Source organism: Dunckerocampus dactyliophorus, chromosome 18 (genome assembly GCF_027744805.1).
Source record: "Dunckerocampus dactyliophorus isolate RoL2022-P2 chromosome 18, RoL_Ddac_1.1, whole genome shotgun sequence".
Lineage (NCBI taxonomy): Eukaryota > Metazoa > Chordata > Actinopteri > Syngnathiformes > Syngnathidae > Dunckerocampus > Dunckerocampus dactyliophorus.
Genome location: NC_072836.1, coordinates 20286314 through 20298412, shown reverse-complemented (window position 1 = coordinate 20298412; position 12099 = coordinate 20286314). Strand labels below are relative to the sequence as shown.

The following is a 12099-nucleotide window of genomic DNA, read 5'->3' as shown; positions in this document are numbered from 1 at the left end:
TATATTTTTAAAAATATTTCAACTACGCAACTAAAATCACGTTAATTCTCGTAACATTGCCACTTTTTTCGTTCCAATATGACTTTTTTAAAAATATTTTGACTTTATTTTTTTTTATTACAGCTAATTATTATTATTTTTTGTCTTCTTGTGAAATTATATTTTTACAATGAGCTAATAAAAACACTTTGGACATCCCTGGTATAATACAAATATGACCCTAAGAATATCTGCTAAATATAGGCAATGTAAAAAATAAAAATGACTAGTCAGAAGTCAGAACAATCTGAAGTGCTATTTGCGTTTATTTCGATAGGGGGCAGTCACATATATGCTTCCTTTCCTATGCCGATTTAGAGGCAGTAGAAGAAGAAAATACCGGAAGATGTGGCGCTTTCGTTTCCGTGTGACCCAGTTAGCTTCGTAGATTAACATGGAATAATCCTTATGGCACAGTATTAATTTGGCTGTTATATTCGTGAAGGCATATTTTTTATGTCTTGCTACTAAAGTTTAGTACCGCGAGCGAAACCAACCTGAGACGAGGAGTTACGAATCAAAATGAACTAGACGATGTTGCCATTTTGATTTGGCTAAGCTAGCGGGCGTTAAAATGAACTGTCAAACCTTAGCTACGCTGCAGAATAATTAGAACGATTTTGCTTGTTCACACAAGCAGGTTAGTTGAGTTTTCTCTCGGACTCATTAGCAGTTGCACAATTAGCAAACGTTTTAAGAGATTGCTTCAATTCTCCAGTTCCCTTTTGATGTTCAGCGTTGTAAGTACAACTTATTAATAATACGCCACAACAATGCGAAATGATGACGTCTCGGCATTAAATTTTTAGTAACATCTTACTTGTTTTTTTTTTATCTCAACATTCCATTCGAGCATTCAGCGTTCGATATAATGCATGGCGTATGGCCTCGCATAAATATGTCACAACTTATGATCAAAGTCAAAGTTAATACTAAGTCCTTCTCGGAGAGCACTCAGGTGAAATGTCATTTTGCAAAAATTATTTTATGATATTGTTTTGAAAAAAATTGTAAATAGTGTAAGTATTTGACAGAATGCTAAAGAAAGAAGGTCAGGTTAACCATGATTTAAATCTACATACAGTATTGTTCTTTTGAATGAATGCAAACATCTCTGTTTATAACTGGATTTCTGTGTAATCCTAGTCAGATGCTGTTTTCCACAGAAACTCAGCTCAAACCATAAAATCCACAGTGATGGTAATTCCTTTTTCCGCTCCATTATAAACATCGCTCTCGTTTCCTCTTGTGTCAGTGGGAGAGGAACCATTCAGTCCCATGTCTGCTGAGGCGTCAGTCGGCAGTCATGCTGCCATCTCTGCCCGGTCTGCTGTCTCCCAGCCGGCTTTCCAGAGCGCCGTTGAACAAAGACATCAGGGCCTGCTGGGAAGCAAGTATGTCAAGTTGAATGTGGGTGGCTCGCTGCACTTTACTACTGTCCAGACACTGACCAAGGAGGAAAGTGTGCTGCAGAGTATATGCAATGGAGGAACCAAGGTGACCATTGACTCAGATGGTGAGTAGAGCAGACAAATAGTGCTTTCATATGTATTTGGTTATTTATTTATGTATGCAATTTTGTCACGTAATTGTCAGATTTCAGCTCTTGCAAATTGGGTTCAACTTTATATAGGCACGATGACAAATTTTCCTAGATGATAATTGTCCTACAAATTACTGCCGATCAACGATATTATTGTCAACATTATTTTCACACCATTTTTTCATTAATGTAATGATAATACATGACATAATAAAACGAGTACGCCCTATCAAAAGCAATAAACTTTCATTTCATAAATTGTACCAACAAAAAAAAAACAATCAAAATAAAATGGACTCTGTCTCTTTTACCACAAATTGTACTTAAATAAAAATCACAATCATAACCAAAAACAATAAAAAATAGAGAGAGTCTCGGTTAAGAAAAAAAAACACTCCAATAAAAAACACAATAAATAAAAACAATAAATAAAATGGAGTATCAAGTCTTTGTAAACAAACTTGCACTTCAATAAATAATGAACATTGGGTATTATTCCTTAACAGTAAGGCTTAAAATGTAGCAAATGACACTGTCTTTGAGCACGCACCATTTTGTGTATATTTACTCTGCCGACCAAACGCCCCAGAAAGCGTTGGCTGTTGGGACGAAGGTTCCGCTGCACCTCAAGCAGCAGTTTTTTTTCCACGGGTAGGAAAACTGTACAGAATGTTTGTATTTGAGGTGCGCATGGTCATATTCACCTTCTTCGTCAATATCAGCTTGCCGGTGTCCAAGGGCTCATCGTGTTCATTCCGTTTAAAACCAAAATATTCTCACACTGGGGCTGTGGCGCCTTCACTCGTCACGACGCAGCACTCTGTGTGCACTCGCTAGCGGCCTTGCCTCCACCCACCTGGAGAAAAAGGCTCAATGACTGACAGGAGGGTTCACTCACTCCCGTTCATTCCGCTATAGAAGCAACGCGCCCAGGTATTGAGACAAGACGCACAGAGTGAATCCTCCTGTCATCCTACCTGTTTGGTAGAGAGAGAGGAGCAAACGCAAATGCAAATGTCGATATATCGAGGTCGGCAATGTGATCATGCGGTTAATTGATTTATTGATTATCATGACAGGCCTAACTGTATGTTAGCACATTTGTTAAAGAATTCAAGTGGCTGATTCTGCTTTCTCTTTCTGCACCAGGATGGGTCATTTTAGATCGAAGTGGGCGACATTTTGGACTCATTTTGAACTTCCTACGAGATGGCTCGGTGCCACTCCCCGACGACCACAGAGAACTTGACGAGGTCCTGAAAGAGGCCCAGTACTACAGGGTCCAGGGACTCATCCAGCACTGCCTCACCGCCATGCAGGTAAAGTGTTTTGTTAGTCCAGTTAGCGTAACTAGTTGTCATTTAGCAAGTGCATTAACCTGAACAATTATCTTGACCTAGTAGTATATAAATGGTGCTGTTTCCCACTGTAGAAACAAAAGGACGTATTTGAAAGTGTGTGTCGCATCCCCATGATCACGTCAGCCAAAGAAGAGCAGAAGATGATAGCGACCTGCAGAAAGGTACTCTGTAAATTCAATGGATGACAAATATCTATTACTCAGCAGATGATATTCTTGTCATTTCGGGATTTACACCATGGGTCACTATTCCATTTGGTGCTGAGATGATAACTAGTTATGTGGAGGTTACTTGTTTGACATGACCTTCCTGATTAGCAATCATTTGTATAAGGCACATGTGTAATTTACTTGGTCTTTAGAGTTAATAAAAATAATAAATTATCCATCCTTTTTGTATGCCGCTTATCCTAAAATAATCAATTCGTTTTTAAAATAATTATTAGAAAAAATAAAACTGTATATATTTATATATATATTCCTTTTTTGTTAAAAAAATGCACATACACTTTTTGAAAGAACACATTTATAAGTTCCTTCATGTTCTTTTTTTGTTTTTGGGTGTTTTGGCTTTATGATATGACACAAGTTTCCACGCCTGTTGCACCTGTGCTTACGCATGTGTATCTGTTTATTTTAGGATGTTTTGTGTATTCCTGTTATGTTGGGTGATGGTTTTCATTAACCGGCAGGAAGGATTGCATTGATCAGGGGTTCCCATTACATTGATGGCGAACTACCGGTAGACCGCCAAGGTAGTTTGGATCGATGGCGTAAACGTCACTTGGTAGATGTCGTGTGGCATCAGTCAGCTGACATTAAGCTCCCCTCCTGATTCGCGCTTGCTCCCTCGCGGCGTTTCAAGCTACACACGGAGATGCAACTTTCATCTTTATTATTCTGATTTGGGATAAACTAACTCGACAGTAAGATCCTTATATCTATAACAAAAGTTATCTGTTCACTTGTAGCGTCTAGTTATGTAGAAAAAAAAAAGTGTATTGTTTGATGCTTTGCGTCATGAACTCCACTGCAGGAATCAGTGTTTTCTACACGCCCACTTCTTAAACTATTATTTCATGATGAAATGGAAACTGTGCACATTGCTGAAACCTTTTTAATATGTTGCCTTGACTTTGGCTGCATTGTCTTTTGCATATTCCTTTTCAATTCTTGTATATCAGTAATGTATGATAGCAGATGCTAACTGGATGAGCTGTGTCTCCTAATGAACATTACGTAGCTATTTTGGCTGACATATTACCAGTACTCAGGTTATGTACACAACTATTGAGGAATTATGTGTAATTATCTGTATTGCTGTATTGAATATAATTATGATATCAACTACTTTGATAACCTGTCAATTTTGATAAATAAATGTGAAATACTAATCATGAATATTTACAATAGTATTTCAAAGTTTACCGGTTAGATTTTATGTGTTATAGAAAGAGGTAGATTATTTTGACTTGCACGCTGAAAAAGTGTGCACCCCTGATATGCATGTACAGTATAACGTACATAAATATGTACTCATTTTTTTTTAGAAATACAGTAAATATATATATATATTTTCTGTATTTATAGTAGGGGGTAGATCTTTGGGACCTGGTCATTTTAAAAGTAGCTCGCAGGCTGAAAAAGTGTGAGAACCCCTGGCATTGATCATACGGCACGTCCTCGTTGAGCACTCGTGTGTGTGTGTGTGCGTGTGCGCGCGCGTGCGCGCTTGTGATTCTGCGGACAACTGTGATTTATTGTGTTGTCTTTTGTTTTTACAGCCGGTTGTAAAGTTGCAGAACAACAGAGGGAACAACAAATACTCATATACCAGGTAAAATTAGTCTGCCTCTTGAGGCCACGCCCACACAAACACTGACCTTTCCAGACTTTCCATAACTCCCTACTTCGGCATTTGTATTCAGACGTGTGTGACCAATTCTGCTTACTAATAATGTTCATGATGTACTCCTGCCTTGTCTTTTCACTTTTCAACAAGCAATTCTGATGACAACTTGTTGAAGAACATCGAACTGTTTGACAAACTCGTCCTTCGCTTCAATGGCCGAGTCCTGTTCGTCAAAGACGTGCTGGGGGATGAGATCTGCTGCTGGTCTTTTTACGGCGAAGGTCGTAAGATAGCTGAAGTGTGCTGCACGTCCATCGTCTATGCCACAGAGAAGAAGCAGACCAAAGTAAGTGTGACCAAACGTTGCCGGGTTTAAACAGAATTGGAAATGGTGACTTGCAAGGATAATAAGAATAGGACAGAAATGTGTGGAATTTTGTGACGGTGATTGATTTTAATGCTCGACACTTCCAGTCTCATCAGTCAACACGTGCTTATGCAGCTGGTTCTTTTAGGTGGAGCTGATCAAAAATATGTTAGTGACATGCAATTATCACATTCCTAAACCTGAATTTCCACAGCAGTGGTTGTTTGAATGAGGCTTTCACACTCACGTTCAACTTCATCTGTGGTTTTAGGTTGAATTTCCCGAGGCTCGGATTTTTGAAGAAACCCTCAATATCCTCATATACGAGAACAGCAGAAGATCTGGTCCGGGAGGCTTGCACCTCGTAGACTCAAGAGGTTCCTCAGTGGGCCAGTCAGAAGAAGAGGGTGTAATGGGCGGGGACAGGCGAGTGCGGAGAATCCACGTCAGGAGGCACATAATGCACGACGAAAGAGGGCACGGCCAGCAAACTGTGTACAAAGATTAACAATGTGAAGACAAAAAGGCATGCGAGACCGACCTGCTCTCGGAGATGCCTGTGATGATGGCAATAGCGTGATTGTTAGATGTCACTGTGTCACTGCCTGAGTAGTGCGTTGTAACTGAAGCAAGACGACGATGTTATGTTTACAGGATAAACGGTTGTGTACAGCTTTTTAAATAGGAAAAACAGCCTGGGATGTGAAACTGGCATCAATATTCTTGGCCGCCATTGGATGTGGGTGTTGATGATATGCACTGGCAGCCTCCACTGTGTTTGACTTTTTGGGAACACTGTTTCAGGCTTAATCTGCTTTTATTTTGTCAGGTTGTCCACCTTTTCACAAATAGACAAGGTGTTTCTTGACAGTAATAAGCATGGGATGCTCGGGATGCTTTTTTAAATTTTTATTTTTGCTTAGATATGTTAACACTGGAATAGCCTGCGTAGCCATTATTTTTGTGAAGTTGTCTAAGAATGAGATTTTTGAGCAGCTCCAATTGTCTATTTAAATTATTTCTGCTGTCGCGTTGTAAGTTGTTTTTTTTTAATTAATTTATGAACCTAATTTATTGTCATGTATTTAACTTTTGTATGCAATCGCAGTGTTAACATGTTCAAGTGGGTATCCATTTGCACTTCATAGCACACATCAGAATTTTAATTTCTGTAAATGACTAAAGTTGTATTTAAGCTTGTTTAAAGAGGAACATGCCTGTAGGTGATTCTAATGTATTTTATTCTGAGCCATGACCTTTCACTTTTCTTCATGTCTTATACCAAACCACTGATATTTGCTCAACATTATTGGCCTCACACCAATCTTAATACGTCCAGGGTAGCATTTTTATGTTTTTGTACATTTCCCACTCTCATTGGAGGATTTTTAGTACTCTCAGATCTTTCGTGCAAACCTAAAAGCTAAACTTAAACACTGGACAATGTGTGTCTCATTTTTCAAAAAACCCAATCCTTATAACACGATGCACTACTTCCTCTTCCGTCCAATTGTGGTGAGAACTGTTTTAAATAAATTAAGAAATCCAGCTTGCTTTTTGTCTTTTATTTTTTATTATTTTTCCTAATGTACAAGTTTATTCTCGTAAAACTTTTCTCATTAGAATACTCACTTTTTCTCTTTACATTTTGACTTTGTTCTCATAAAATTACAGCAGTTTTTACATTTCTGCAGTTTTTTTTTTAATTTTCCAACTATTTCATCGTTCTTGTAAAAGTTTTTCCACAACCGGAAAAAACATTGGTGTGTGACGTCACTTCCTCTTACCCACTCCCGCCAACAGGTTGAATCGCCGCCATAAAACATGTCGCCTGTGAGTGAAATGAAAACTATCCGCAGGTTTGTCTGCGGACAACTCCGTGATGAGCAGGATTTAAGGTACTCTTTCTTTTAAATATCCAAAAGGTCGTGTGAGCATGTACGTAATGTCTAATGATTATACAGTAGTTAGCTTCTAATGTGAGCTCGTGCTGACAGTAGCTGGTAGCAAATATGAGAAGCTAGGCAGAGTTAATGTCGCAGACGCTCTTTCAGAATGAGTATTCAGGTGTATTTAAGCAAAGGCATTGCAAACCCATTCTAAAGCGCAGACCTGTTAAGAATTACGACGCGTCAACGAGCCTTGTAGCACAAGCTAGCACGTATAGTTACGTCAAGTTACGATGGCGAGTGAGGTGACAGCTGTTCATGAGCGACATCTGCTGGACACTCGTTGACACTAAACTATTTTCCCCATTCTTTTGTCTTTTTACAGTATGGTTTCTTGCAGTTTGATAATAATATTGTGTTTTTTTTTAGCTTGCTTACTTTGGGAACGTTAAAACGGCGATATTTGGCCCACATCGGAGGTGAATCCCTAAGTCCATCTTCCAAAGGTTTACTGAAACAAGTGGTTGAGGAGGAACTGATGAAAATGCAGGTATTCAAATTATTACTGCCCAGAAAGAGAAAATGCGCTGAAAACTCTACCCTTGTGCACAACCTAAAGTATTTGATTTTGCTCGATAGGACACACCCGAAAGTGGAAGTGAGTCAGTGACGGAGGACACCCACAACAAAAGAAAAAGAGAGAGGGAAAATTCTGCAAGTGAGAGTGAATGTGAGGTTGCGTCCAAGCAAAAGAAATCCCGTTGTCATGTCAGCTCCGCGTCTGGTGAGTTTATAAAGGTTAAATATGGAAGTACTATACCTGTTTATAAACAGCACAACTATTCACACATTATATGTAGGGATGAGCCGATCATCCATGAGTGAGATGGGCTGACACCAATCACTTGGATTAACAGTACATTTTTCAATTTATTTAGGTAATTATTATGAATAGGTCATTATTAAAAAATAAATGTTTGAGCGGATTGTTTTTTTTTCTGCCTTTTTTTGTGTGAAAGAATTTTTGTACTATTTGACACAAACCAGAATTTAATTTGATGCATATTTTGGAGTATGGGAAATAAACTGTTCAATATTTATTTTTTAGCTCAAGATAACAAAATTAACAGAATAAAATTATACAAATACATATCTTTATTAGATATAAATATGTCCTGCTAAACTTAAAACATAATACATTCAGTGTCCAGGTTGCAGGAGTGTCCAACTGGCAACATTGAAATTGTATACTACTTTATTTACCAAGCTGATCTCCACTCAAACAGTGTGGCCATCGTCTTTATACTGTTCTCTGGTTTTTGTGTTTGTCTTTGAACGGCATTTGTCGGCATATGCCGATCGTGTTTTTTACGGAAATCGGCCGATATTGATCAATGGCCAATTGATTGGAACATCAGATGCACCAATGTCGTACCAAACCTCGGGTGTTAAGGATCTGAGTTGTGTTCTGCTGTGTTTTATAACCTAAGATTTGTTTTATTTTCATCTGCCCAATGGCAGAATCAGAGGACGGCAGCGAAGAAAGTGTGGCGAGTGAGGCGGGACAAGAAATGAAAACTAAATCGGGGAATGCAGTGGAGGAATTGGCAAATGGACAGCGTGAAGAAGACTCTAAAGATAAGGACGTGGCTGCAGAGTTAAAAAGCAACACGCCAAAGAAGAAAACAGACCAGAGCGCAGAAGATGAAAGTGACTCAGACAAGAGTGACAAGCAGAACCGCCATGTGTCTTCTGATGAAAGTGAAAAAGGTGAAAATCCATACTTTATTCTGTCCAGTCAGTAATGATTCTCCATAACACTTTTAGTATGAATCGCTTTTATGGAATATAGAGGAAAAAGTCGTGGCGGAAAAGGACACAAACCAGGTCGATTCTGATTCGTCTTCCCTGCCCTCTTTGGATGATGATCGGGAAATGGAGACCCAAACTAAGCGAGTCAATAAAAAGAAAGAAAAAGATCAAGATGGTGGCAAAAAGAAATCGAGGAAAAAAGAGGAAGATGGTGGTGCGAAAAGCCAGAAGGTGAGTCTGCGATTGATAAGAAACATCTCCTTCACTACTCAGTTAGGGAAACTGTTGTCCTTTGCTACATTGTGGCTCAAACATCACTCTCTGGCGGGTTTTCAAAAATTAATTAATTAATAATCACTGTTTTTTGGTTGAATACAGCCTAATAGTAAAGAAAAAAATGCATATTTAAGCAAATTGTACTTATTATTGGCCTAAATTAAGCATTTTCAAGCATAGAAATGGCTAAATGAACTAGCTAAATGAAATGCTATACAAACACAAGGAAGCATTCTGACTGTGGATGTAGTAGTCTACATTGGCCACGAGGTGTCAGTAATTGTTCGGTGAGACAGGCACCAGACGTGATCACCAGAAGAGGCATTTATTGCAGGTTTAAATTCATTCACAACAGGCACAATTAAAATAACATCATAATCATAATAACAACACGGGGGCCGCAACTCCCGACAAGCTAAAACTCAACTCTGAACCTCCGTCACTTCCTGTCTGCCCGCCTCTAAGGTCCCCTAGGGAACACATTTACTGTGACACACACAAGCAGGAGTTTTTACGTCTTAAATGGCTTATTTACTTGTATTGTGTCTACTATGTTGAGTAATATGAGTGTAAAGCCCTTTAAAGTTGCCATTACAATACATTGATGAGGCAGAAGTCACCGAAGAGAAGTAGGACCTGCTAACATGTGAGTCTAAGTTACCTTATTTATGTCTTATTTTCTCTGATTATATCTACTATATTGGGTAATACAAATGTAAAGATGATCACTAAGAAAATATTCCATTTGTTAATATTGAATCCTACTTCACGGAAATTTACTTATCGCAGTCAGGTTTGGAACCAATTAACCGTGACAAACGAGGGACACTGCACAGTGGATTGAACACCCTGGTTTGCGTGTTTTTGAGTTAACTTTGAAAATTTACCCCCAAATTTTTCCTCCGTTTGTGTACATTTTCCGGTTAGCGTAGCATATGGTGCGCGTCATGTCGTGTTATTAATACACAGCATGAGGCCATCTGTGTTCTTAATGTGCTTTTATCACAAAACGTCCTTGTTGGCATCCTATTAGCTTGCTAGTACGTGGAAGCTGGAACCAGAGGTCAGCTCTGTCGCCCTTTTATGGTGTCATGACTTTGTGACTAACACATCTATGCCACAAGTCACAATGTTTTTTTATAGTTTTACATACAGTACATATAAGAATTCTAAATGCATATAAATGACGAATGAAAGGGATAAATTAACATTTAAGATCGCTTTTACCTTTGTTGAAGATGTGATTTATGTGTTTTGTTCCGACTTACTTCTTGAATTCATGAGTGTTTCCTATCTGTCATTGATGTAGGATGACCACAAAGCAGTGGTGAGGCTCAAGCGTTACATTTCTCTCTGTGGCGAGAGGCGCAATTACAAGAAGCTGCTCGATGGTTGTCGCAGCGTTCGTGCCACGGTGGCTGTTCTAAAGAAGGAGCTGGAGGAGCTTGGTGTTCACGGTTAGTGGGAATGCAAACTGAATCACACCGAGAACTGTACATACAGTAGATAGTTGTTGTACACCACAGTAATAAACATGTAGTTAAATGAATAGCTCTTTGGTCACTCTAAAGCTGGGGTGTCCAAATATTTTGACTTTATTCTTGTAAAATGCTTCAAATTTTTCCATTTCTGCTGTTTATTTATGTTTCAGTTTTCTTGTTACATTATATTTTTACAGCAGGCCGCAAATGGCCCCCAGGCCGCACTTTGGCCACCCCTGATCAAAGGGGGGCATTGTTGTATTTGAAGTACAGAATGTTTGATACAACTCTTGGATTACACTTTACCGTATTGACCCGGTTATAAGATCTCCTCTCTTTTTCAAGACCCATTTTTGGGGAAATATTTTTAGGACAAAATGAACACATTTTTAAGATCATGTTTTGGCCGTTGTATGTGAGTGACGGGGGGAAAAACAGTTGTTAGGCGCCAGCTTGCTTTTGTAAAGCTCTCGACCCAAGGTATGAAATTCAGTGTTATTTTCAGACTTTATAAATAAATAAATAAATAAAATAATCTTTATATTCAGGTCAGGTTCAGAAACAGAATTTCACATTAAAAGTCCAGCAACACACGTGTATGAGAGTGTACTGAAGTGCTATGTGTATCATTTATAAGTAGTGAAAAATGTCATCACGTCATTTTAATCATGTTTGAATTTGATTTTTAAGCTGTGACTTGCATCTTTTTCTGCAGGTCAGCCATCCATTGAGAAATGTAAAAAGGTACGTCTGAAGAAAGAAGAAGCTAAAGAACTGGCTGAACTGGATGTCAACAACATCATACAAACACAAGGTGACTACTGTCTTTCCAAGGGATGGAAATCAGTCAGTTAAAAGTTGGTAACAGGACCAGCAGTTGGCTTCACTTTTTTGTGTGCATTCCTTTCCTTTTTAAATGAAAACTGAATGCACGCACAACTTTTTATCAGATTAAGATAGCTTTTAATTATGTACTAGTAACTCAAGGGTTTGGTTGAGGTTTACGTTACACACATGTAAATATTGATCACCAATGGTTCCTTTATCTCAGGTCGGCCTAAACGAAGAGGAGCCCTAGCGCAACACGAGCGCCCCCCGCCTGCTACATACCAGCGGTCATTCAACTCGGACTCCGGTAGCGATCAGGAAAACACACAGCGAGGGCGCAGAAGAGCAACAGACTGGGCCAACCTGCAAGGAATCATCAGTGATGATGCAGACAGTGACTAAGGCATTAGTTCTTCATGCAAGCATGCTGAAGGAGGCGATTCCTTTTTTCATTATTACCCATATTTTCGATACAGTGTATTATGTTATGTATATTATATAAATGCTCAAAAAGCCTTGTTAACTAAAATCAATACAAAGATTGGCACATCAAAAATTGTTGTATAATGTAGAATTTCAGTGCATTTTATTATGTATATATTTAGTGCTAAATAAAAGTCTACTGGATCTACATTTTGCCCCAGTTTCAACA

The 12099-nt window shown here is 38.7% G+C and overlaps 2 protein-coding genes across 3 annotated transcripts; both read left to right on the top strand.

The window, feature by feature from the left end:
• The first annotated feature begins 374 nt into the window (after positions 1–374).
• kctd13 (potassium channel tetramerization domain containing 13) lies at positions 375–6709 on the top strand. 2 transcript variants are annotated; one of them, XM_054760711.1, is made up of 7 exons: positions 375–779; positions 1295–1555; positions 2732–2901; positions 3015–3104; positions 4727–4779; positions 4945–5140; positions 5433–6709. In XM_054760711.1, the coding sequence occupies exons 2-7, from the start codon at positions 1318–1320 to the stop codon at positions 5667–5669; spliced, it is 984 nt and encodes a 327-aa protein (XP_054616686.1). In that variant the 5' UTR covers positions 375–779; positions 1295–1317; the 3' UTR covers positions 5670–6709. The 2 variants fall into 2 exon arrangements, with proteins under 2 accessions (XP_054616686.1, XP_054616687.1); XM_054760712.1 differs by lacking the exon at positions 375–779 and adding an exon at positions 786–997.
• Positions 6710–6876: 167 nt separating this feature from the next.
• On the top strand, positions 6877–12054 carry hirip3 (HIRA interacting protein 3). The gene is made up of 8 exons (XM_054758825.1): positions 6877–7059; positions 7480–7600; positions 7690–7834; positions 8572–8820; positions 8903–9093; positions 10448–10595; positions 11335–11433; positions 11671–12054. The coding sequence occupies exons 1-8, from the start codon at positions 6986–6988 to the stop codon at positions 11847–11849; spliced, it is 1206 nt and encodes a 401-aa protein (XP_054614800.1). The 5' UTR covers positions 6877–6985; the 3' UTR covers positions 11850–12054.
• The last annotated feature ends 45 nt before the right edge of the window (positions 12055–12099 follow it).